Source organism: Tetrao urogallus, assembly GCF_951394365.1.
Source record: "Tetrao urogallus genome assembly, chromosome: 2".
Classification (NCBI taxonomy): domain Eukaryota; kingdom Metazoa; phylum Chordata; class Aves; order Galliformes; family Phasianidae; genus Tetrao; species Tetrao urogallus.
This window is the reverse complement of record NC_136814.1, coordinates 42022715-42050345: the sequence shown is the minus strand read 5'-3', so window position 1 is coordinate 42050345 and position 27631 is coordinate 42022715. Positions and strand designations below refer to the sequence as shown.

Below are 27631 nucleotides of genomic sequence, written 5' to 3'. Positions count from 1 at the left end.
TTGTTATTTTTTTTTAACTTCACTTTAGCTACACCTCTGTAATCAGATCTACTTGTGAAGAGTGATCTGCAACATCAAACCTACTGCCTGCAAGTGCTGCCCTACAGTCCCACAAGGGTCCAAGATGATAAATGATGCTTTCAGATCAAACTGCAAGGTTAAACACATTATAGAGTGCAAGGATTTATATAAAAGTTATCTCCTATTAATAAGCGAGAACTTAATTGCCTAAGTTTTTTTATGCTCATAATAAAAGTGTCTGTGTGCAGTAGCAGGAGAATGTTTTATTTGTAATTATTTTTGATGGTTGAATTATTATGGATAACATGAGCCTTGAAATAAAATGAGGGGGAAAAGGAAGACAATAGGAAACTTGATTATCTGAATATTCAAAACGAGCAGAAGGATTTTCCAGAATTTTAGTTTTAGCAAACAATGTTTGTTTTTCTACAGCTTCTCAGTCAGTGGCAGACATTTGGAAATTCATTCTAAGGTTTACAAGAAAGATATACAGTCACTCAATGAAAGATAAATTTGTTTTTTAAAGATCATCATCTCATACAATTGAAAAAAATAACCACTTATTTGGCCTCTATGCTGAATCTACTAGCACATGCTTTTACTTTATACTTTCTTGGCCAAAATTATCAATTTTGAGGACTCTGAAACCTTTATACCTCTCAGCAGTGTAAAGAGTTCCAGAAATACTCTACAATAATTCACCAACCTGAACAGATCGAAACTTTTGGGGATACGAGAATTAGTCCATTGCTTAATTACTATCAATGCAATAAACTCATACTTCTACAAGTATGAGTACTCTACTTCTACAATTTCCTTTCTAAGATGCTTGCACCTTCTTTGTCTGATATTCCAGTTTATCTCCTGTAGTAATATAAAATTATGTCCATTCATAATCTGCAATTTGTTGTATTTTATCAGAGCAATGCTCCCAGAGCAGTGCTATGCAGACAATTTGTTCAGTAATTTAGCTTCAGAAAATGACAGTGTCCATAACCAGGGATGCCAAAGAATGCAGTAATTTCCATTCCTTAAAATTTTGTTAGAAAGAAATAGCATGGGCATCAGATTTTAAAGCAAAATCAGAGAAACATTGAACATCCTTCTTTCCATTCAATTCTAGTATTTTTTCATTCATAATAGAGTTTTAAACAAAGGCTTAAAACAAAGTTGTAAAACTCCTAGTCAATCTTTACTTCTATTTGTTAAAATGCCAACATCAAACAGCAAAAAGAAAGATGATAGTCAGAATAAAATGATTTTTGAAGCCCAGCTTCGTTTAGCTTGCCAAAGTTAGAAACAATTTTGGACTGAATACAAACAATCTCCAGATTTGCACACATTTGAAACAAGGACTGAACACAAGTGTTTGATCTATAATATTGTTCCCACTTAATTTTAGTATGCTCCACTGTTTTTCCAAAGATTTTTCAAAACACAATGTCTAACTTCACTTGCCTTTCAACTTCAGACTATTTTTTCCTTTCCCAGAGAAACCTACAACTTACAAAGCTGAAGCAGGACTTTTATTTGCTGGTTTCTGTCCAGCATTTACGCCAATCATTTAAATATTTCTTCTTCAAATATGTTTTCATCAATTCTTTCTGATTCACAATCAGTTAAAATACAGAGAGCCTTCTGAAGCTTTCTGATGCTACATTTAAAGTTTTGGCCATGAAACTATAAAGCAAAAGCATGTGCCAGTAGATTAAGCATAGAGGCCAAAGACGTGGTCATTCTTTCCTTATACTGTAGTTGGAGAAGATGGAGAAGATACATTCTGCGTTGATGCATAGAAAACTTTATCTTTCAATTTTATGAGATTACAAACTTTAAAAAATAAGTTTCTCCTTCATCAGAATGAGAAAATACTGGGGCTAGAATTATCCTAGCTTATTTGTAATGCTAAGGAACTTTATTTATTTAACTGATCAACTTTTTTTTTTTTTCTTCAGGACTAGTATGCAGAACTGCCCACTGATTTTACTGGAGCACATTTTGGTTGCACAGAAAATTGTGGGAAACCACAAAATGAGCAGAGCAGAACAAAACAAGAGACGGAGAACAGAAAGAAAGTAGAAAGGAAACAAGGAAGAAAGTGAGGAAAAGTTTATATTTATTGCTGTGTTTTATCTTCCTGAACATGGATTAAATCTGGAAATTCCACAAACTCTAGTTTTCTGTAATATGAAGTCAACTGCTTGCAGCAGCTGAAACCTGTTGAGAAAATGTGTTCTTGCACTTTCTCCTCTGTCAGTCTACAAGAACTTTTATTAGGTCAAGAGGAAGGACCCATGGGAGTGCATCATTTCTGTGGGTCATGTGGAGTTCTCCCATGAGGAGTGGGGTCACAGCAGCATGCCAAAGGACAGGGTCCCCATTCCTAGCCAGCCTTGCAGGCCCAGCACAAAAGTCCTGCAGAAGGGGTTACAAAGGAGAAGGAAACCAGGACGAACATAAGACGTGTACTTTGAAGTTATTCCACACTTCTCTTTGGTTTTTCCTTTTCCTTTAAAAACAAATTCTTCCCTTACTCATCTAAAACACAGCAAAATATAAGAAAGATGTGAGGCAAAAATAAACCTTCAATTTTTTATTTTTTTTTTTCACAGAACAAGATATGATTTTAAAATGAAAAAGATGACAATACTATTATCAGGTATTATTCACTTGATCTGACTATTCTTATTTTTACACATAAAAACTGAATATTAAATTTTCAATGAAAATTAAGTGCCTGGCATGGTCTGTGATCTAACCAAATGTAATGAATTCCTTAATAAAACTCCCAAATAAAGGCAGAGATGGCATAAGATACAGAATCCAATATATCCCTCTTGTTCATCACAATTTAAATTGAATTACTAACAAAGGGGAAAAATATGTCAGCGAGAAAGAATATAATATGTTTTGGGCAATAAAGAAAACCAACTGTTAAAATGTTCATAGCAACCAAAATGAGACAGCATCAAAATACATTTTAGAACAGGGGAACTCATGATAAATTTTACTGCCTTTATTTCCTCCACTTCTGATTTGCAGCTCATCTACTCAGAATAAAACAAAAAGATCCCTGCCATCCAAGTTCTCTACATTATCATATGCATGAGTTGCCTCACACAGTTCATAAATGATGTTGGTTCACTCTCCCTGTTTCTTGAAAAAGAAAATACAAACTAATAACATGTTTTGTATTCCAGTGCTTTTTCTGTGCTCTTTCCAAGTATCTCTAGCATTCTGAAGGTTTCCTGCATTCTGGCAAGGCATGTAAAATGCACACATAATGAAGAGGATGACTGTCAGGGAAGATGGTGTGACAGAAATGATCATCACCTGACAAGACCAAGCACATGTAACAAATGCATTGATTTAATGCCTGTGCGTACCTAATCTGTTAGCTGGGTTTCTTTTGAAGAGGGCTCGCAGCAGGCTCTGGGCTTCTATGCTCAAGAACTGTGGCATTCCCAGCTTGGCTCTGAAAGGACACAACACTTGAAAAGAAAATAGACTTTTCAAAAATTTTCTACATCACACTTTGGTTTAAAGAGTGGCATAGCAGCAGTTAGGAGGAGCAAGCAATGAATTTGCTGACCAAAGGCATGACTACCTAAACATACCGCAATACAAACTGAGGGACTGATCTTGTTCTGTTGAAGTTAAAATACATTTTATCACTGGCATCACCGGAATAAATCTACTGAATCTCTTAATACTTTTTGCTAAACATTAAGAGGTATTTTTCCTATGAAATTTTAAAAATTTTTTTAGTTTGTTGGAATAATTTTGGAAATCCAGAGAAATTTAAAGACATAAAGTATCATGAAGATAATATTAATAAATCATGTCTTGATTAGGGAGAATAACACTTTTCCCTCAGTGATTCACAGCTACAGAGAAGACATGTACCACCGATAAACTGCAAGCTCTGAAATACTTGTGCTGCACTTAACACTAAATGAGTAGGAAATTCTCTATGGAGAAAAATGTGAAACCCTGAAAAAACAGAACATAAGCTGTCCTCTAGAATCTATCTCCACTTCTATATGGATAATGACTGTATAATTCTGTATTACAGAAACTAGCACATATTTATTTTGTAAGGCCTGTTTGGTAATTCACTTCCTGCTATTTGCTCTGAAGACAATTTTAGAACCACACATAGGATTTAGCTGTGAATGCCTTACAGAGCTTCGAAAAACTCATTATACACATTATTAATCTCTACCTTTCTTATACGTTGGACCTATAGGCTGCCCCAAGTATATAGCTCTCATAGTTAAGGGAATGAAATAGATTTCAATACTCACTTGAGTATAAGAGCCATTGTCTCCTTTCTGTCTTTTCCCTGGAATGGTAATGACCCTGTCAGCATCTCAAACTGTGGAATAACAAAAAAATGGTAAATTGAGTTAGTGATGAGACAGCCTTAATAGCTCATCACACACCAACCATTTTCTATTTATTTCAAACAGTACTGAAAAACTGAGAAGGAATGGCCCAATAAACAGTAGTTATGGAAAAAATGTTACAGCAAGTCTAGATTATGCAGAATATTATGGATCAGTATGATTACTTAGTTCAAGGGTCTTAAATTGTTTACGCTGATACTTGATGGTAAATTTTGGTAAACTTGGGGAGAAGCATCACATGTGCTGCTATTTCCAGCACTTACTCATGGTCAATATTGGAGAAAAGATGGATGCTATTGGCCAGACAAAACCTTAGTTTGAACAGATACAGTTATTTTTAAGCATTTGGCATAGACTGTGCTGTGGGGGCAAATGAATTCACCATCCCTTCTGAGGGAATTACATGCAGCTGTGTCAGGGAAGCATCAAGTTGGTAATAGGAAGGGTTCTTCACTATAGGGTGACTGGGAACTAGAACAGGCTCCCCAGGGCAGTGGTTATAGCTCCAAGCTGCCATAGTGCATTTGGACAACATTCTCAGATGTATGGTTTAGATTCTGGGAGGTGGTTTATGGTTTAGATTTCAGGAGGTGCTGTGTGAAGCCACGATCCTCATAGGTGTCTTCCAACTCAGGATATTCTTTTTATCTGAGTCTTATCACCTTTGCTGATTGCATATTTGCACTACTTAACAGTGCCACTGTTATACAATCTTGTCTATTTGATTGATGGTATACTTACACGATCTAGTAGACATTATACTATATCCAGTATGGATTCAATAGCAGGTCCTTCATGCAGCTCTAGATGCAGTGTTTCATAGGGCTATGAGTAGTAGCTGATGAAAGTTATGCATCAGCAATTAAAAATAAACCAAAAACATAATTCAGCCAAGCATAAAGGAGGACAATGTCCATTAAGAGGAAAGAGAAGAGTTATCCACTTGTATCTGAGATACAGGCTTTGGATCTCTTCTAGGATAAGTACCTGCTAATTAATGCTCATTATTGTAATTAAATACCTCTTAAAGTAGGACAGTCTCTGCAACCATTATGTAGTTTCTGTAACTTACTGCACAAAAGCTTCACTGCTCTCTCTTATCTGAGATCTCTCTTATCTCTTATGTGAGCTGTGCCATAAGAAAACTACCTGAAGGCACAAGAAAATTCTACCTACAAAACTGTTAAGTTAGTTTTGTGAGGAGGCTAAATGAGAGGCTTAGAAGCCAAACAACTAATTGATTATAATTAATTGAAGGACTTATTTGCATTACGTAAAAATTACTACAAGATAATAAAATATGAGCCAGAAGAATGGAAAAATATTTTTAAAATGTTTGTATGACTGAAAAGTACAGACAAGATTTGGAAAAATGCAAAGGTTTTCACTCCTGTCTCATCTAAGAAAGTCAAGAGAGCAGCTACCTGACAAAGGAGGAAAAAAGCAGCTTGTCTGCTAGAAAGAAACGTGATAGAGTAGAATTGTTGAAACTGCCTAAATGACAGAGGAGCTCAAGACCTATTTTCAAAATAACTCTGACCTATAAGAGCCTCTGTCCTGACAAAAATGGTCATATATCCTTGTGACAAGGGGCAGAGAAGATCACTTCCCAAAGCAGTAATGAAAGTGGCACATTGTACAAAACCCTCATCGTGATTTCTAAACAGCTTCCTTTATGTTCTAGGCAAGTATCTAATATTCACTTACGCTTGCTCATGTCACTTTGCTGTTATAATAGATTTAATTTAACAGCACTAACAACGACTGCTACAGCTCGTTTATTTAGACAGAAATGGGCTTGAAGCTGCTGATGTATATGATAACAGATACATGCTATTGCTTGGCCAATGACTTTGTGAGAAAACGACAACTGTAGCTCCAACCCACCAGAATATCAGAGACAGATCTGCAAACACATTATGTGTGCAGGGCCAAGCAACCCAAGGGCAAGAAATTCAGATGCAGTGTTGAAGGAGGAAGGAAGGAAAGAAAAAGTAGAAATTGCAGGAGGGAGCAGGGGAAGTCACTTGTCCTAAAGGCTGCAGGGAATATATACCGCACTGCTCCAACAGCTAGCGCTTTGTTACCAATTTTACAAGTCTAATGCTGAGACTAATGCAGATTCAGGAGAAATGCACTTAACATCAATATTTAAAGTGAACTGCCTTATGTGTTAAATACACCAGAGCTTTTGACTACAGTGAATAATACCGGGCAGCAGCTGGAAGAAAGCACTGGTTCCTATAAATGCTGCCCTGATTCTGAAATCTGTTCAAGATTAAAAATGAAACAATGAAACTGAAGAAGACTGAAAAAATGAATATAGTTAAAGCTGCTGCATAACACTCTGGTTTTCTGGGTTTTTTGTTTGTTTGTTTGTTTTTAAATATCAAGACCCTTGCTAAACCTAAACATGAAAACAGAAGTAAGATTTTGCTGCTAATATTTCACATAAGTTCAGAGTCATATGGGTCACGGTGGGTTGACTGGGAGCTGAGCCTAGGTGTGAACAAACTTTACAGCATCTTTGGCTATTAAAGTGAAATCCATAGTTTTGCTGGGAAATGCACTCTTCACTTCCCGCTTCCCCATCTGTATAAACCATCTGTTGGCTTGTTCCTTGCCTCCCAACTACTCACTTCTTGGGTATTCTGGAGAGCTGCCCTCTCAAAGCCAGCACTTCAGAAGACATTGTCTCCTTCCAGCTTTGGCTTCCTTTCCATACTAATATTCAGCAAGAAAGGCAAATATTCCCTGCTCCAGTTCAGCTGTCTGTTAATGCAACCACAGAACAAGCTTGGTGGGAATGGATACGAGAAGTGATCCTGTTAGGTCATTGAGGAAGAGCAACTACAAGAAAAATCCACAGCCTGGGGTAACTGCCAGATGAATATTCCTAGCAGATGGAAGGATAGAAGACTGTGCAAATAATCCTAGCCCAAATCTGCCTGAATATTGTGAGCCTAGGACAAAAACTGAAGTCACAAAAGAAACTTGATATTACTCAGAACTGGATAGCAGAGACACTCTTGTCAGAACAGCTGGCTTCCCCTCTCAACACTTTCAGCAATTTTCCAGGAAGCTGGGAGTTGGTCAGGCACTCAGTTTTACCATCTGTAAAATGCTTTATTTATCATTATTAGCTATATATGAAGCATAATGAATTTTATTTCTTCTAAAGGATTTGAATACCTTCACATAGCAGCTGGCATAAATGTTCAAAATATGGTTCATTAAGAATGCTATCCGATGTAATGGGAATAAAACAAGAATATTATGATAGGATTTTGTAAAAGAAGATCTTACTGCTTTGATGTACTATATTGATTTTTCCAGGGCCGCTGTACAGGTCAAAGTGGAAACTACCCTAAAATAGAGTACGTTGGCTAGCAAGGGGAATATTTTCCTTTCTTGTACAGGCCTGCTTGTGCAGGTCTCTTGATGCAAAATTTCTGAAGAATAGTGTTAAAACTGAGCAACATTCCATCTAAAATCTTCAATACAGTAAGTAAGATGCAAGAAGACAAAAAAGAAAAAAAAAAAGAATCTAGACATGATAAACCACAGCTTCCCCAGCACATTTGCAATTGGGTACAAAACATTAAAAATCTCTTATTAAATAAGAGGCAAGTACTTGCAGAACATTTGAGAATGGTGAAGTTGGACACTGTTGAATTCCTGGCAGCTTTTCCAACTAGCATAAGAACAGCTTATCTAACAGAGGATGCAAGTGATGAGCAGAGCCCAAGAAACACTGGAAATTCTTGTACACTTCAAGCGTATGAAAATCCTCTTGCCATAATCAGTTAATTTATAAAGAGGAAAAAAAGGTTGAACTGATTAAATATATTTTTCTCTAAAGTGTACAGTAGCACTCAGAAGCTTAAAGCATCAGCTTACAATTAAAATAATTTAACTTTCTTTAAATGGATTTTTATATTTTCCAATTCTAACATTTTGAATCTGTGGGAGAGGATATAAAGAAAAGAGATTGAGAAAAAAAAAAAGCCTAGCAAAAAACATGTGGCAAAGAGCCAAGTTCATTAGGAGGTGAAAGAAAACCAATCTATGCACCAAAAACATCAGTGTTTCTTTTTAACAAAGATAGTAAAAGATAGTGAGAAGGCACAGATATCCTCCAAAAGTAAACACAAGAAAAATTTAAAGGGTTGTGGTGTATTTATTATAGGAGACATAACCTATTGATTTTTCTGAACAAACGTGATTCAAAAGTGCTCAGCATCCACAAATGGCTTTGTGTCTCTAGGAGATAAGGATGTCCATCTTTTACATTCAGGTAATTAATTGCAAATCTTTACCTAAGATTAACTGCTGTCAACCAGCTAGATCAGCAATGTAGGCCCTCTCCCAAAATATGCTCACTAGTTTTCACATTGCTACCTGTTGCTACTTTTGTTGGAACCATTTGTTTGCTTACGGTAAACAATATTTAAATAAACTGTATTTTCTGGAAGGGTTTGTTCCTATCTGACTTTGGGATAACATTACTTTTTAGCATGAATAACTCCTTTCTCTCTATCATGTTCTTCCTTGTTGTACATTTCTAGATGGTATAGGTAGTTCTTGGACTAATGACCACCTTAAATTAGTAACTTGCTCCTGCAACACTGGGTCAAATACTTTATTAAAAGGTACATGAGAGTGACTTTGTTTAAAAATGCTGATGTAAAGAAGGCAGATTAATGGCAAAAGAATCTGAGGTACTGTAAAGCACTCAGAGTGCCCTCAAAAATACACTGTTTTAAAAATATATTTTACAAAAAAGAATAATTGTACACTCCCGAGTTTCTTCAAGAATATGCCCCAAACCTGAAATTTCCTGCCTTGGGAATGTTTCCAAACAAGATCTGTGTTAGTAACTAGGTAGACATTTTTTTCTGAAATGCTTGCACTCTTACAAGCTTGTCCTGCTCTGTTCCTGTGGAACAAAAATATTTATGGCTCAAAGCAACCAACTGAAACAACATACTACTGACGGAAATGAGATAAAGGAGAAAATCTACGGGCAAATTTTAGCTCATATGCTGCCAGGGGCAGCTTGTTTCCTATTCTTGATGCAATGAAAATGATCAGGCAATTATCACACATCTACTTTCCTATCAACCCTTTACTGCTGAAAGTGATATTTGTTATCTCAGTGACTGTTCACTTTCCAGACACCACTCCAACAAAAAAATACAACTTTTCCATTACCATGAGCACACCAAAAGACCACCAGTCGGCGCTCTGAGTGTGTCCTCTGCGGTTGACCACCTCTGGGGCCATATACTCTATTGTCCCACAGAACGAATACGCTCTCTTGTCATGATCGATGGCTTCTTTACTCAGACCAAAATCTAAATAAATTGAAATAAGAAGACTTGTCAAATTTCTAACAGGTATTATTAACACTTATGCACTTAATCTGTCCAAATAAAAAGTGGTTGGAGAATACATGGAACAGATAATGGAGCACCCATCCATCTGTGGGCATATTCTGTGTGTAGGAAAGCCACAGGTACACGCACAGCGAAGCTCTACCTACGTTAAATACCTGAGTGGCATTTGTTAATATGTCTTGAAAGCACATGTACTATTTTTTTAACCTATCACTGAGGTTCAAAGCAGAAGAGAATGTGCAAGTCAGCAGATTCAGTTCAAGAAACAGTTTGAATTTGGCAAAGAAAATGCTGGTAAAGATTCTTTCTTAATTTACCGTAGCATTAATAGCAATAATCCCAGATGGGAAATGGTGATAACACATTTCATGCAAAGGGATGGCTTTCGAAGGTGTCCTCTGCACAGCTATAGCTTATATATTAAATTCAGAGAACTTTATCTGGAGTAAGCAGTCATACTGGGAACATCCATCCATCCACAGTGGCAGGCAGTCAAAAACGTAAGCTCTATCAGTCAGGATAGTGACTTTACCAAGAAAACCTATGTTTTCCACATGCTGTGAAGACTAAGAGCATGACAAATTGCCATAAGAAAGAACATCAATACCCAAACTCTTCTGCTTCTTAAGCTTTCTTTCTTCCTTTCTTTTTTTCTTCCTTTCCAAACAATGATGAAGTTGCATGGAACATAATGCAAATTAAATCAGCTTGTAGGCATTAAGTTTCCTCACGTACCTGTTATCTTAATGTGGCCCTCTTCATCAAGAAGAATGCTGTAAAACAAAAAGCAAAGATACCTTCATTATATAGTCACAGATTGCAGTTAACAAAAATGAGTAAAACATGTTTAAGACAAGTAATGAGATATATACGATTCAAATACATGTGCAAACAAACCCTCACTGCACTATATGCTTCCATAAAGAAAAATGATCCCCAAAAGCCTAACTGATCTCATGCCTGAAGCAATCACTGCCTGTGGCAGTTGAACAGGGAGTCTCCTCTTTACTCCATGGCACATTCAGGATGAAGATGTGAGCTGAGCTCAGAAAGAACATGGTGTTCAAAGCAAACACCAACAGAGCATTTGCTTCCAGCAGGGGATAGAGCTATAGCCTTTCTGTTGTTCTCATAATAATAAAGGCAAGTACAAAAATAATGAGGGCTTGGACTCACTGGGTCTAAAATTAACTCCAAAGGTAGATACGTTAATGCTGAAGTAATAAAAGTGATTTTAGAGCATAATGACTAGTCACAGCCTAGCAGCATGGATCTCAGCCCCTGCTAATTTATTCTGTCAGGAAGCATAAATGAAATTTCAGCCTGGAAGCCAAATTCAAGTGTTCTCACGTTTGCCACCTGCCAACATTTCTTATTCTCACAAAAGCACTCCAAAATTTCTATAAGAAAAATGACTGTAGTTCACAAAAAACACTGCTTTTTTTTTTTTTTTTAACAGAAAGAAGCAGGATAGGTGAAACTAGGAAATAATAAGATTTTGCTAAATTTTGTGCCTATTAGTGCTGACACAGTAATGAAGACGATGTTTCATCAGTCCTAGTTAGATTTAGTGAATTTGTGTTTTCAAACTGGTCTAACAAGATGTCAGCTATTTTTATATTTTCATTCTCTTACAGAGTCACTTTGGTCCATTTATGCAGGAAGAAAATAAGACAGAAATGAAGCTAACACATTGGGAAAGGTTGTGTGTAACTCTTGTTAAAAGTTTCCTCTGTGCTGAAACATAATTGAAAAGAGGTGATCTTCTGCCATTCATTTGTGTGTTTGGAACAGGCTGTTATTGTGTAACTCATCAAATAAAGGCCAGCAGCTGAGTCATTACTGTATGTTCAATAATTAAACCTTTTCTTCTCAATAAAAGCTTCTTTCCTTAGATTTTTTCTGTGCAGATTTTTTGAAGAGGCATAAAATTTAAGTACCAGAACATAGCAGGCTTGCTTACAGGTATTTTTGTGACCGAGTTAAGCACCTGCTAGTTTGAAAGCAAGAGAGAATGCCTGAACCCCACAGACCCAGCTCTGCAACAGTGGTTGACGGAGCACAGCTCATGGAAATCACCCCAGATTTTGTCCCACACTCAGCGAGTCCCTCTGAGTAACAGTGCAAATCAAGTTGTGTGGAATTTTCCCCAGAAATATCAGTTTTATATTTCATTGACTTCCTATGGAAAATTCATGCTGCTTTTCTATGATGCAATATATGGTTTTCATATCTTTCACCTCCATTAGAGGTACGAAGGAAGGCAATAGCCATGCAGCTATCAGACTCTCTTGGGCTGAGTGAGCTGGAAGTATACAACAGACTTTCTCACACTAAATGTTTGTACGAGCAGCTAAATGAACGGATCTTGGTTTGCTAGGGGCACATATCCTTTATCTTTGAATACTCTATAGTTTCCTTCTGTCTCATGTTCCCTAAATCTGCCCTTACACACAATCCTTGGCTGCCTTCAGCTTCCCTTCGCCCCTGGCAATATGTGTGGGACAGCTGGGGGTTTCCACATTTGCCATCTGCCAATGCATACAATGCTATGGTTATGAACTGAAAAATTACTTTTGATGTAAAAAGAAAGTAGTATGCTAACTGGGAGGAAATTATAATTGCTGCCGTGAAACAGCTTTGAATGACATTAAGAAGCAAAGTATTCACATTACCACAACTGACAAATATTTTTTCTTTGACTGCAGAAGCAAATTTACTCTCTGATCATCCTTTCTGTCATCTTTTATCTCTATCATTCTACTGCTGCTTTTATCCCACAGTGTCAAATAGAAATTCTATTGTGACAATTAAATTATGTTAGCTATAGTTTGCAGGATCAGCTAAACAGAAATAAGCTACTGCTATTTAGGAGAAGGAAAAAAGAACTAGAAGTTGTTAATGTGATCTGGCCTTGAGAAAAATCTTTCTTCTCAATCAATGTTTTGGAATTACAGTAAGAAAAACAAGAGAAGGAGAATGTCAAACTAAGCTATAATTCCACTGAGTGATAATCTTTCATTACCAGATTTTTCCATTTTATTTGCTCAGTTTAAGATTTAACTGTGTTTACAGACTGCTGCCATTGTCAATTTGTTTCTAAACAACACTTCTAAAAAAACAACACCATTTTAGCCTCAGGATGGTCCAACAAAAAAATTGAACTGTTTTAGTTAATCTCAGTTTAAATGTATGCCTTGAGACAATAAAATCTGAAAATCTCCATGTCAGAGCCTGGGAAGCTAGCCTAGGAGCAAGGGAATGACGTTCTCCAGGCTATAGGAGAAGCTCATGGTAGAGTTAGGACTGTAACTAACTCAGCTGTTAGTTGTTCAGTGTGTTTTTTCTGCACAGAGATAAAAAGCCTTCAATATTAGTTGTTAACATTATTTCATACTGTATTTTAGAACTAAGGTCACAGTAGCTCTCTCTCTCTCTCTCTTTTTTTTTTTTTAATAGAGTCAAGTCTTCAAGGCTTCATATTGAACTCCAGTATAACATAATCAATGGTTCTGCCAAAGCCATTAAAACCGTTTGTTTTGTTTTTAATGATTTAATTTCTTTTTCCAAGTCAGCTAGTTTCACAGGGAATTCAACCCACATTTCATGTTTTTTAGAAATTGTAGCCAAAATCTCAGGTTGGAAAAAAAATCTGAAATTTCACAAAGAATATGAAGTTTGACTGTAGGTTTTGGTCTGAAAGCACTGAATAGAAAGAAATACAGAGATGAAGATGTTCCCCAACTGTCCACCTTTTTAACATTTCAGTGTATGCATGACACCATACTGTCTCAATAAGCTGAACAGTCTTAGGCTGAAATCATCTGTGCCGTAGCTTCATTGACACCATGAAGCTCCAGAAAGGGACAGCTTGTTTCAGTGGATGCTGATGGCTATTTTATAACAAAGGTCTTGGCTCCTTATCAATTCTCAGATCTTTCCTCTATGCACAAGACAGCTATGCTCACGAATGAATTGCTGTGGTTTCTAGCACATAAATTCCATTAAATGCAAGCTGTTATATGAGCAGCTACCTGTCCCTTTTATGGACACCTGTGGGCAACACTATTGTAAGCCACCTTGTAAGCGGAAGCCTTTACAACAGAACTATATCAAGGTGTAACTGGGTACCTGGAGATAGAACAGGCAAAAATAAATAAAATGCTTGTGCATTCACAGAAGGTAAAGTTACTTCTAAGTCATTCACACTCTTAAACCACAGACTATATTTCATACACTACTTTAAAATAAGTTCCCACTTTTCTAGTTCAGTATGGTCATATTTAATAGCTTGATGCTGCAGTTCTTAAGCAGAAACAGGCCTCACTGTGTAAATGAGGTCTTGCCCATTTCATCAGCTTCAACACGACCAAATAGCACCTTGTTCCACCAGGGACCTCACTGAAATCACCAAGACAACTCAAGGAGAAGAAAGCGGCATAAGCAATTTAAAAGCATCATTATCTCCTTGCTCTGCACAAGACTTCTACCAGCAAAATCAATCGTTTGCCTTTTTAAAAATAAGTACAGCTCACTTCATGACAACTCCCAGAGTACGTATTCTGGTTGCACTTAAACTTAATTCGTAGCTTTGAATTGTTAATACGAATTTTTGTTCAGGGAGTCCTAAAAAAAACCCAACTGAACTGGACATTTTAATGTACTGAGGGTTCTTTCAAGTGGTCTGAACAGTGCTATTTTATAACAAGTCTTCTTTGACATAAACAACTCCAATGAGCTTCATTTTAGGATACTTGCAGAGATGACAGAAGCAATTTCAAGTTTATTAGCAGTTACTTTTGGGAACTTCTGGAGGATGGCAAGAGCACTAAGCAATGAAAGAAGGAAAAATGCAGTGCTTATCTTTTAGCAAAGGAGGAGAAGGATAGTGGGGAAGTTACAAAGTAATTTATCCCAATTTCTTTGTTTTGCAGTCTGATCTGACTGAGTAAATCTTTTCTGATCAGACTCATAGCGCTTCTGAAGATGTGGTGCAATTCTGGAAGTTCTACTTCAGAGGGGATACAGATCAAGAGAAGTCAAAGTGGAAGAATGAAAATGACTGAATGCCTAGAAAGACTGACCGGTTAGAACATTCTCAGTAACCGGGTTGTTTGGGCTACAGAAGAGCAGACTGAGGGGATGAGGATGTGCTCACAATCCCCCCCAAGTCTGCTGCTGAGAGCTGAGTGTGCTGCCTGGGGAGTCTGGAAGGACAGGCAAAGAAGCATGGCCTACAACTGCACCAAAGAAATGTCAAATTAGCAGCTGGGGGCATTTTAGGTTCTAGATACTAGCCATACAAATGATAGAACAATGCTGAGAGCCCTGTTAGGGAGGCTGTGGAGTCTTTACCAGCTGTTAAGAGTAGATTAGCAACATACCTGCAGTGATCTTGATACATTTGACCTAGCAAGGGGGAACATAAGATCATCCTGTGATAGTTCTTATTTTCTAGTACCATCTCATCTAGAAAGCTATCCTTTTCTAGATGTTACTTAAAAATATGGGAAAAAAAAAATTCTCCCCTTCAGAATGAATCTTTTTTTCTGCTACCCGTTTTTCTCCTCTAAACTTTAAGTTTGAAACAGCCACTGTCATGCTTTGCTGTTTGAGACATGACTATACGTAAATTTGGCACTTATAAAGCCATTTTAAAAAGTTTTTTTGTTTTGTTTATTTGTTTTTCCTTTTTAGTTAAACAGATGCCATGATTTATTTCCAGGTATAAGCATCAGTTACACCAGTCTGGGTTATTCCTACTCAATAATGGCAATAATAATGTAACTCAATACTAAGGCATTCAATGATATCAGCAGTATCTACTTAACTGTACATCAAGGACCATACTAAAATGTCAGGTTGTAAAAATGTACATTTAAAAGCTAGGAAATACCAGAATGAGGGCTTCACCTTAGTTTGACCTCATTCTATAAAGGTCTTTAGTTTATATGGTGAGTCTCCCTGGTTTCTTCCAGAGAACTCCTACCACAAGTGGCGGAACAGATAGACAATACCCAGGTATTTTAGCAAAGCTGTAAAGTGAAGGGGATGGCTGACTGGTCTTAAGACAGATGAAAATGCAGAGAACTGGTTCACAGCTTGGCATTTTCTGCGTGGCAGTGGCAAATCACTCAGATCTCCCTTTCTTATGTGAGCACTAATTTCCTGATTCACTGATCCTTGAGAAGAGACATTATAGTTTGGTCTGCAAAAATATTAAGTACTGTCACTTGCAACAGAATTCTGTGAGAAATGTGCATTAAAATGCAAAGTGACACAAATGCTGAGAACCCTGAAAAATCATGTTGTGCATATTTCACATCCTGTTAATAGTTTTGACACACATTTAAATTTCTCCTTGGTTTCTAACTTCACTTAAAGCAAAAAAAAAAAAAAAAAGTCTGGCATGTGACTGTAAATGTAGCAGCACCATGACTTATATTTGAATATACAGGCTTATATTTGGAGAACTGCTAATAGCTGCTTCATATATCATATGCTAGTATGAAAAAGAATATATCTAACATCAGAAATAAAAGTAGATGATTCATATTAACACTCACCAGAAACAAAGTTTAAAACCAAAAAGCTCTAACTGGATTTCTTAGAATCATTTGAGTTGCAAGAGACCCTTAAAGATCATCTCATCCATCTTCCCTGAAATGAACAGGGAGTTATTCTGTAATATACATATCTGTTGAAGCTGAATTAATAAAGTAACAAACCTGAGCCCAAAGAGTTGCTGGCAGATGATGCAACAGCATGTGGCAGCAGCAGCTGTAGAATGACTGCACCCACCTGCATCTCATATCACAAAACCAACTGGTACTTTTATTACACTGCAGTTTAATTCAGAGTATAGAAGGTGGAAATTTAGACCACCTGAAAGGGTCTCTAGCTCAAAGTATTGAGAGCTCTTCTTAGGTTAATCAGTGTGAATTCATATTGTACTACTACTATTGCTATCGTAAAAAATCACTAAATAGAATTCAAAGTTTATATCACTACTATGCTGTAGATAATTAGCCTCTTCTCCTTCAGCTTCTCACCTACAAAATCCAACTTCTGTTACTCTTGATTTCTTAATTTTTCTGTGACCATGATGGAAAGAATTGCATATTTTTTAAATTTTGTGTCACGAAAGGAAAAGGTTTGCTTTGCTGTTATATTTTGGAAGTATAAACAGCCAAGCAGACTGCTCTCAGTTGTTATCATTTTAAAATGTTTGTGGCCATTGCATTGAGAAGGCTGAAAGTTTCACATGCTGCAGCCTGCTTTACTGGAGTTGGCACAGGAGAAGCAGGCAAAGCACCAGCCAAGTGGAACAGAATAAAGGCAATATCACATGACTTCCAGCCATAGCTCTGTGGGTGTCATTTAGTCTATTGATTTACTGCAAAGGAAAAAGAGAAAGGAAAAATCTACAGAGCACCACATTAACAACAGCAAATAGCTGCAAATATCAGCTAGAATCATTCTGGGACAACAGTTTTAGTTGTTAATAAAAATGTTTTTAAAATACTGGTTATTATCTTTCATGAGGCACTGCACACGTCAGTTTTCAGAGTTTCATATATGTTAAGCAGTGGATGCAGTAAAACTGAATGTGCTACCACACATTTTGTACGAGCTAGAAGTGGATTTGCTTTGGACAGTCTCTATCTCATCAAGGGGAAGACCAGATTAAATAACGCAAATCCAGAACAGTGATACTGAAGGGAACAGAACATGTCTTAACCCTGCTTTGAGCTCACTCATTAAACTGAGGCTACATCATACTGGCCCATAGTCACAGCATTTAGCCTCACGCTAAAATAAGATAATGGAAAGACTCAGAGACTGGGACTGTCAGGACTGGTGCTGAATTTATGCATTAGCCTCATGGTAGAACCAAAAATAAACACAGGTGAAGAGACTGCAGTGCCTCTCTTCCAGACATTGCAGGATCTCCCAGTTATTACCAGCTTGGCTGCTTCTATAATTATCACAGCACCACTGCCTCAGCTGTTGCTCCACCAATTCACCACTTCCCATGCTTCATTGGTGAAAATAAATGGTCCTTCCCTACCTTATCAGCTACACAGGAGGAACAAAATCTACTCCTGATGGTTAAGCTCTCATGCATAGTCTCTCACACAGGAAGGAAGGCAGAGTCTGGTACTTTTTGATTTACTCGTAAGATGAGGACCAGAAACAACCTAAAAGCTCATGTATTTATGTTTTAGCTCACTCTTTCTCATTAACTTACTTTTCTGGTTTTAGATCCCTGTAAATAATTCCAAGCCCATGGAGGTGGTCTAAAGCCAAGGCCAGCTCAGCTAAGTAGAACTTGACATCCTCTTCTGTAAACATCACCTAGAGAGAAGGAAAAGAAGAACATGTCTATTTACTAGACAGTGGTGGGCTGGCTTGCATTAAGCAGACACAGGGAAGGAATTGTCTAACTCAGGAATGCTGGAAGGCCCATCATATCAGGTTCAATTTTCCATAATTTGTCTGAGCTCACATTAACAGTTCTTACCAGATTCTCCTTATAAAACAAAACTTGATCTGCTGAGTACTCCTGTTCCTTAAAACACGCTGCTCTCATTCATCTGTTTGATCTGTTTAGATGACATCATGTCACAATAATATAAATAAGGTTCTAACTCCTTACCCTTTGGAAGTCAGTAGCAAAATTCAACATTCAACACTGCAGCCTTTATTGTTTTCATACCTCTCAATTTGCTAAAATCTTGGCATTTGATTCCTGAATTCTCATAGAGAGTAATATGAGGAACCCCTCTGAAGAAGTGTAACTCTTCTTGTTTTAGAAACTGAAACATATATTTTTCCCAAATACGAGCAGAATACACAGCATGAGAACACTCTGAGTTAGATTTAAACCCCCATGCATCAAAGCTCCAAGGAATCTCTAGGGGCCACCAGACTCTCACAGGGAAAGATTCCCCAGCTTCTGCACAGGAGGGAAATGGGCTCCCCCACCCTCAGCAGAGCACTACTAACTTCCTGAAGCATAGAATTCTGATTATGGTTTTCCAGGTGGAAATATCTGACACGGTGTGCCAGAGGTTTTCAGCATGGTACTACTCAAGCTTGTATGGTTTGGGATATTATTGGAGGGAGTGAAAGAAAGAAACCTGACATATCCTTACACATGACAGCTAGAAAAAGTGTCCCCAGTGCAAAGGAGCATCTACAAACAGTACCTATGCTTTGGCTGTTGGAGAAGAAACAGCTTCCCCCTGAGCTAGAGCCAGGGACAGATCCAGTGCAAATGATCAGGGAATATGACCTCAGGCTGAACCTTAGCAATCCTGGTGCAGATGCCCTGAGCAATGACGTGTTGGCCAACACACAGGGCTGATGGCAGTTGTCTTTCAGTAGCTACTACCAACATTGGAAAGCTTTGGATTAGGTGGGAAGAAACTTCTGCAAACAAAACAAATCACTAAGCTCAGATGCCAAGAAAACCTTTTGTTTCTAGAATGGTTCAACTTTTATTGTATCCCAGATGATATTTACTTCTTTCTAATTAAAATTCAATATGCACAGCAATAATAATGCAGAATGAGAAGCTGGTGCATTGCAAATGCAAATGCAAATACTACATATGACAGAAGTAAAATGAGTCATCTCAACACAGATTTACAATTTTTTGCTCAGAGATATGGTGAAAGACCCATCCTTAGAGATACTCAAGGCCAGGCTGGACCAGGCTCTGAGCAATCTGGTCTAGGTGCAGGTGTCCCTGTTTTCATTGCAGCGGAGCAGTAGTAGATGGCCTTTAAAAGTCCTTTCCAACTCAAACGATGCTACGATTCTATGATGAACAGCTGCAAAGTATAGGTAGACAAGATGAGCTGCAAACACAGAAAAGAGATGTACTAGCACTGCCAAGCTAACAGATCTCATTATTGATAGCATAAAGCAGAGAATTCAGTGCACTGAATTGTGAAAGCTTTGGGAAAACCAAAAGTGTCAAATGAGTACAAAATCTGAGTCATACTTCCACGCTCCTTCACTGAGCAGAATGTGTCAAGAACCACTTTTTCTCTCTTCTCCTAGGAAATCAGAGAGATTCTTTAAAGACAGTGCAGTGTAACAAAGCTGTACTTTGTAACGAGCAGCAGGAAGAGATTTTTATGTTCTTGAATCTTTTTCATTCTGTTTAAAATAACTGATTCCATATAGTAAATACATCTACAGGTACTATTACTTGGCACTGCCATAAACCCACTGTTGATGTCTCCCTGCATTAGCAGACAGGTCTGGAAAGAGAACACTTGGGCTTACAGCCCATGGTGGACTCAGAAGTCTGCCTGTCAGCCCATTCCATAGCATTTCACCAGCTGCCACTGCCACCCAGACTGGGTTTGTGGGGTGGAAAATGCAGCTAGGGAACTTCTGCATGAAAGTTCTATTCTCATAGTCTATCCATAAACTCTCCAGAACAAAAAAAAACTCCCCCCCTTCATCTTATCTTTAAATATCCTTTGTCAAGTGAATACAGATGCCTCATCCCCACAGTCTGGACAGAGACCAAGAGCTGAGGACACTACGCTAGTAACATCAAGCCCTGGAATACAGACAACTCTTGGGACCCCTAAAGCTCCCTGGCTTCTCCCCGGAGGTGGCAGGGCTGCCTCACCAAAGCTCGACTTCTGCCTGCAGGACTCACAGACAGGTGGCTCCAAGAAGCACTAGGAGAAACAGGCAAGCACAAAATGAACGTAGATATCTTGCAGCTACCTCTCTCTGCTGGCGTTAGTGAGACACAGGTTTGGTTTTCTAACTATCCTGCTCTCCAGCAGCAGCATCTCTCCACAGGCAGGAGCAGAGGGCAGGGGACTGATCGAGGTCAGAGAGGTGAGGAAAACAGGATAGGCAGGTGACAATCAAACTGCAAGCCTGAGGCAGGGAATGACCTCCAACCTACTCCCAGCAGCAACTACAGCAGGCGGCATTGTCCTGCTGGTGACTGATGCCCTAATCCTCTGCACATCTTCTGCAGGGGTCAGACCCTGACTGACAGCATCTCTTGCTGGCAGCAGTTGTGCTTTTAAAGCAGCTCTGTGCTCACATCCCAGGCAAAGTGTATTGGAGATGGGCTTCTCAGATTGCCTCTCATCACAGCCAAGTTATATTTGGTTAGCAATGAGCCTGGAGGTATTTTGTTGTGATAATGGCTGCTAGTTTTCTGTGATAGTGATGCTTACTGCCTAACTGCTTAATTATCTGTGGCATTATTCAAATATAATTAATAAGAACCCACTTAGAGATGCAGGATGATGCAGCTCTACTACACATATAGCCCCTATCCATCCATCCATCCATCCATCCATCCATCTATCTATCTATCTATCTATCTATCTATCTATCTATCTATCTATCTATCTATCTCTCTCTATTGCTTTTATTTATATATAGCCCATATGTATATATATGTACTATTTTCAAAGCCCTTTACCATTCCCACCAGCTTCATTTGTTTCTGAAAATCCAGGATAGTCTTTCCTTTCCAAAGCTAAAGTCTTTCAGCTTACCTCTTTGGAGAGTCTTGTGAAAAGGTCCCCTCCCCGCAGAAAATCTAGTATTAGATACAACTTCCCCTCTGTTTGAAATGCTGCATTAGAAAAAGATTGAGACATTGGAAATTTGAATCAAGATAAAGTCTCCAAAGAATAAATACTGTTGACTGATGGTATATCATTTGTGATTTTAGTTCTACCGTCATTTTTCACTTAGTGAACAGAAGAATTAACTTCTCTACAGCAATAAGCAATCTATCTTAGACAATGGGGAAAACAGTATCAGCTGAGAGACAGTGATATATTACTAAAATATTCAATTTCATTCTAAACACCTATGAATTCATATTGCTTTTCACTGTGCAAATACCAGAAGACATGGAGTGCTGGGCACAGGGAGGAGTTCCCAGACCTGAACAAGGTAGAACCTGGACTAATCACAGAGGGCTCTTTACAGTAGGTAATAATGGGCCTAGGGAGCTCCTAGGGCTGAGGAGTGCAGCTCCAGCAAGACAATGAATTCACAGTCACTAACATGCTGATTATTAAAAATAGTTCCTCTGTTTTCTTAGATGATACCAGACAGCAGGTGAGGGGGTTTGCAGATGTAAGTAACTCATCAGCAACTCCACTAGCATGATACATCACACTACATTTTATGTCAAGTGTATTTTGCTGGATAAATGGCTAAGAGCTACTTATGCTAAAATTCTATGATTTTACAGACTGTCATATATAGGCAGACGGTACCTATATGAAATTATAACACATCTAGTTACAGTTCTTCAACATATTTAAGAACAAACATGAAGTATACTTTATTGTAGTTACCATAATGAAGCTTGACTATGAAAGGATGATTCACTTCTGCCAAAATATCTCTCTCCATTTTTGACCGTACCCGATCCCGAACTATAAGGAAAGAACAACAAGAAAAGCAACACATTAAGAGGCATCATGCTATGCTGGATACAATATTGCAATGAGCTTCAGATGAGCTGGGTCCTGCTTTCAATCTCTTAAGGGTTTGTGATACAACCATTGGCAATCCATGCCACGCTCTGATAGCCCCTTATTCTGCTTGTCTTGCATCTGCAAAGGGTGAGCTCTTCAGGAGGGCACTGCACCCTCCTCTGTAGAGAACAGCCTGAACCAAAAGCACCGCAGTGTTACAAACGAGGGGAAAGTGATTGTGTTTTGACAATATGAGGGTCAAAACTGTATAAAATCAACAGCTCTATCTCACTTAAGATTACACCAAATGAACCAGTCTCAGAGCTTGCCAAGCTAACCTTCTGCAGCTTAACATTTTGTATGGTGCTGATGCTAGCAGTCTTTATTAGATATCTCTAGATAACATTCTCTGGAAATTATTAATATGAACTACCATAAGCCTTCAACAATACCCTTAAACAATCAGTAATAAAGAAAAAAACTAATTAAAAATAATAAAAAACGATTTTCACATATAGAGTAATAATAGTGGGAAAGCAGTGAGAAAAACAGTTGTGGCTGAGATGAGACTAAAAGAAAAAGGAGTTAGGGAGGTGAGCCAAGTTCACACTCATCAAAGTGAAGATTTTGAAGCAAGTACCTTTAACAATGTTCAGATGTTGAGGGGTATCAAGCTCGCAGATTGCCAGCTCTTGATCTTAGACAGACATTTTTCAGTCAATCACTATTTTTCTAAATCTGCAATGGAAGCATTAAAATTTTCTTCTCCTTTCTCTGTATTACACAATGCCAATATGGTTTGCAGCCAAAAGCATCCATGAGGAATGCTTTGTGACTATTTTAGGTGGTAAAGCCTGAGATCTTGGTGAGATGCTGTCATCGCCTGCATGTGTTGTGGATCTGCTGAGAAGCCAAGCACTCCCAGCACCTCAGTAATGAACATACCACAACAAAACCACATACCCTGCTGCTGCACATTAAGAACTGATGCACAGAAATAGGACAGAAAATCTGATCTGAAAACTTTAAATAGGAGTGGAGGAAAACTTGAATTTCTTGTTGTTTTGATGCTTCACTTGTGTCAGTAGCAATGAATAATTTGCTAGCTATTCAACCTAAGTTACCTTGTAGATAAAAAGCAAAACAAAGGGATCTCAGAATCTTAACTCATTATCTCATGAACATAAATTACACTTCATACAATTAGAAAATGCTTAACATATTTGAAGGAAGAGTACTCCTCATGTCATAGATCTAGATCCCTGTGATATGCAGGAATGCTCCCAGGCTCTTGGTTGACAGGCGGGTGAGTGGGATACTTCCTATTAGGTTTGGTTAGATATCCTCATAAAGTGCCTCTCTGCACCTCTATATGCTCACACAATGACATACCCTACAAAATCTACAGGATATTTTGTACATGAGCTGGGTGGTTTACCATGCACAGTTGGATAAAAGCATCAATCATGCTACAAAGGCAAGGAACAGCTATTCTGTGCAACTCACATTGTCATCTATATACCTGCTCTATCCAGCATTGACTGCAGCACTGAACAGACACAGACCAAGGCTACTCAAGACTAGGAGTGTACTAGCTGCAGAAAGTAGCCATCATCCATCTGAGGTGCAGTCCAGTGTCAGCAGCAAATTTGGCATTTTCTGGCAGACAGCAGTATGTCCTCCTACCACCAGCACTGCAAGCTCTGAACAGCCATGACACTGGGTAGTTTGCTGAACTCCTTTTCCCCCCATCCTGCTTGCTGCTGTGGTGGCCTCTATTACAGGAGTTACAGGCTGTGGACATGCAGGGTTACATGTCATCCTCCTTCCCCATGTGTGCAGCATTGAGTCATGGGGATATTAAAGCAAAGTCTCTGTCATTGCAAGAGACACCTAAATCTGTAGTCACGGCCTGATAGCCTGTGCTGAGCCTGGTCTCCTCCAAAGCTGCCATAATAATTACCTTTGCAGTGTCAACCAAAAGAGATAATTGGAACCTGTAATTGGGATTACAGCTTAGCATATGCGTTCATGACCTGCTCTCTGCATCTTCCAGCTTCAAAAGCTGCTCGATTTAAATGCTTTGAGGCCAGAAGATACACAGGCCCAGATATTTTAACTAATTATATTCTCTAGGAAGGCAAATGCACAACCTTTTTTTCTTTTCTTTACTTTTCCTTTTTTTTTTTTTTTTTTTTCCTTGGCCTGCATTCTGTTCTTACTGATTGCCTCCATGTATCTGGGCAACATTTGATCTCAAACTCCAAAGTCACCTCTCTAGGATACCTACCTGCTCACAGCAGCTTGCACACCACAGGGCACTGTTTTATGCTGCACATTCCCTGTTCTCATATTTAAAATCCAACATTTCACATGATAGTTAATTATACATATATTAATATTTAATGATGCAATAACAAGACATGGTATTCAATAAACACGCAGCACAAGGCTCTCTTGCCTTTTCTGGTTTATTATTAATTCTGCCATAACAGGAGAGAAGACATCTTTTCTCTCATTTCATAAACAGCGAGGAATTCCTCTGTTGTTCATTCCACTTACATTGTTGGGACTGGGGCACGTGAATCTCAAATTCATCAGGAAAAGTTTTAAGAAGGGGTAGCACTTGAACATAACTTTCCTACAACACGAGGCTCCAGCTCAGTCTGACTTCTCTGACTTCATCATTCAAGTACAATGGTCAAGAAAATTCATCTTGGGAACTTTTTCTAGGATTCAGAGGTCCCAGACTGCCCTTCTGAGGAAACATCCCTTCTAGTTCATATATCCTGGTAGTTGGGTAATCAGATTAATTTGCTCAAGTGTGATCTGAATTAGTTCTGGCTGTTTATTTTGGCCTGCTTGATCTTATGTAGGGAATCCATCTGTAAGGGGAGAGAGGGACAGGGTCTGAATAGCTGCCTTGGTGCCAGGGATGACAAGGACTAAACATTAGCAGTGTGCATTTCTGTGCAGTGATCAAGCAAACACATACATTTTTGCATGGTCTCATTTTGAGACCAGTTAGTGTGTATCACAGTGAAGTTCTCCACTCATTTCCAAAATAACTGAATCTCTAGAAAGGACCCCCTGGCACAGGGCTGCTCTCAAGCTCAGAGCTTCTGCCCAGCCTTTGGTATTGATGGAGATTAGATAATCTTAGCTACCCCTCCTGTTTTTGACCACTTGTAAAAACTCAGAGCAGCACACACAGGGGAGGTGCAGGTGGCTTTGGCAGATTCTGCCTGCACCAGATGTTTACTTTCACAAATACAGTCCCATTGGAACTGGCGCTAAACTGCTAAACTCCTGGCCTTTCTACCCATGGGTTTTTAAATCATACATCAGATGGAAGCAGAGCACACAACCTGGAACAACGAGCATAAAGTCATAAAGATTGTTTGCATGCTTTTGGGCCAACTAACCACCCCTGAAGTAACCCCTTATGTTGGAAGGCAGAAAAGACCAGACTGATGGGACCTGCAACAAGGGAGGAAGCACCTGCTAATTTGAAATAAAAACAATTCCCATTTCTAGGTATTAACGTGATATGAAAGAGAAATGGAGACAGCTGAATATGCATGCATATAAACTCAGCTTATTCTGTCTGTCTAGCTCTAAACATCAAAGAAGACAAATTTACCATTTATTTTATTCAATACTTAAAGAGAGGGTTTAATTTAACATATGAATTTTATTTCTGAGGCTGTTTCAATTTTCAACAATCATGAAGTAATGAAGGGAAAGGGGGAAAAAAGGAAAAATACATTCAGAGCACCTTCCAAGGGGAAAAAAAAAGTCCTTCTCAAAAATGGATTAGCAATCAATTTATTAAAAAAGAACATAAAACCATAATCTTATTTCCTTCACTGAAGTTTTTACCATATCAATTATGGTTAAGATTTAATCAATTAAAATGTGCAGTTAATTCACCATAAGGGAAAAGTAACGCCATATTTCTAGTGACGAGGTACCTGAGTTGAAGTCAGAGCTCCATGAAGTTAAAAACCATTCAGACATTAACTTCAGTGGAGACTGAATATTGCTTCTGGGATCTTTTTGGTTAAAGAATAATTTCTAAACGTTTTAATTCAATTTCACTCTTCTCTTTGCTGACCAAAGTAACTCTTAGTTCTATTAAAATTTTCCTGAAGCTATCATCTAAATCTTACCTAGAATACAGCTGATATTTCTACTTCGAGAGAAGTATATTTTAGTATAAATTCCAGTGCAGTTTTTAATGGTTTTGTTTGTTTGTTTTTGTTGTTGTTGTTCTTGCAAACAGATTTGTTGCTACAAGGCATGAGCTTTGTACTAAGTCCCACAACCAAGTCATGTCCCTGAGGTATCTAAAGCTAAAGACACTTCTACCATGCTTCAAGAGCACCAAAGTGATAACTTATTTTTCTTAAGAGAGTGTTTAGAGTGTAATTCCCTATATGACTCTAGTTCCTGTGTGAATACCTGTGGCAGCTGTCTGGAACTTCATGGTGAGGGCGACGGAGCACTGGAACAGGCTGCCCAGCGAGGTTGTGGAGTCTCCTCTGGAGATGTTCAAGACCCACCTGGACACCTACTTGTGCGACCTGGTGTAGGGAACCGGCTTTGGCAGGGGGTTGGACTCGATGATCTCTGGAGGTCCTTTCCAATCCCTACAATTCTGTGATCCTGTGATTCTGCCCTGAGCCACAGGAGCCAGCTCTCTTCCAAGGACCTGCTGGAGGTGTTTCAGGGCTGCTCCTGGTATACTGGCTGCCTCTCTACAAGGTCCAGTCTCTCTCCCCTGATTCTAGAGGCAACCCACTCTGTGTCACCAGGCTGATATTGACATTTGAAAGCTTAAAGATTTGTGAAACTAGGAATGCATTAGGTGTCTCAGTGATATAGTCTTATGGCCTTATGTCCTTCCTGACAACTTCAGCTGTAGTGCTACTTAATCCCACGACCCAGAAAACCATAGAGAGACTCTCACTGCAAGTCTGGTACCAGCAAATGTCACTTGCAGAAAGATACAAAAAGAATATAGCTGAATAATGAAAAGGTTTCAAAGTTTGCTTGGATCCTTAGCAAAAACCTTCACTGATCATAAATAATTTACCTGCACCTACAAAATTACCTTTTCACAGAATTGCAGAATGGGCAGGGTTGGAAGGGACCTCAAGGATCATGAATCTTCAAACCCCCTGCCACATGCAGGGCTACCAACCTCTAGATTTAATACTAGACCAGGCTGTCCCAGGTCCCATCCAATCTGGCCTTGAACACCTCTAGGGACAGGGCATCCACAACCTCTCTGGGCAGCCTGTTCCAGCAT

General features: G+C 38.6%; 1 protein-coding gene across 3 annotated transcripts in view; it reads right to left on the bottom strand.

The window, feature by feature from the left end:
• RPS6KA2 (ribosomal protein S6 kinase A2) overlaps positions 1 to 27631 on the bottom strand; it is a gene marked incomplete at both ends in the record, with an annotated part of 258686 nt that overhangs the window by 42556 nt on the left and 188499 nt on the right. For all 3 annotated transcript variants that reach the window (XM_079550851.1, XM_079550852.1, XM_079550853.1), the window contains 7 exons: positions 3408 to 3496; positions 4329 to 4399; positions 9645 to 9787; positions 10565 to 10602; positions 18081 to 18187; positions 21379 to 21458; positions 22195 to 22275. In XM_079550851.1, the coding sequence (XP_079406977.1) occupies positions 3408 to 3496; positions 4329 to 4399; positions 9645 to 9787; positions 10565 to 10602; positions 18081 to 18187; positions 21379 to 21458; positions 22195 to 22275 (609 nt within the window). The remainder of the gene's footprint in view (positions 1 to 3407; positions 3497 to 4328; positions 4400 to 9644; positions 9788 to 10564; positions 10603 to 18080; positions 18188 to 21378; positions 21459 to 22194; positions 22276 to 27631) is intronic.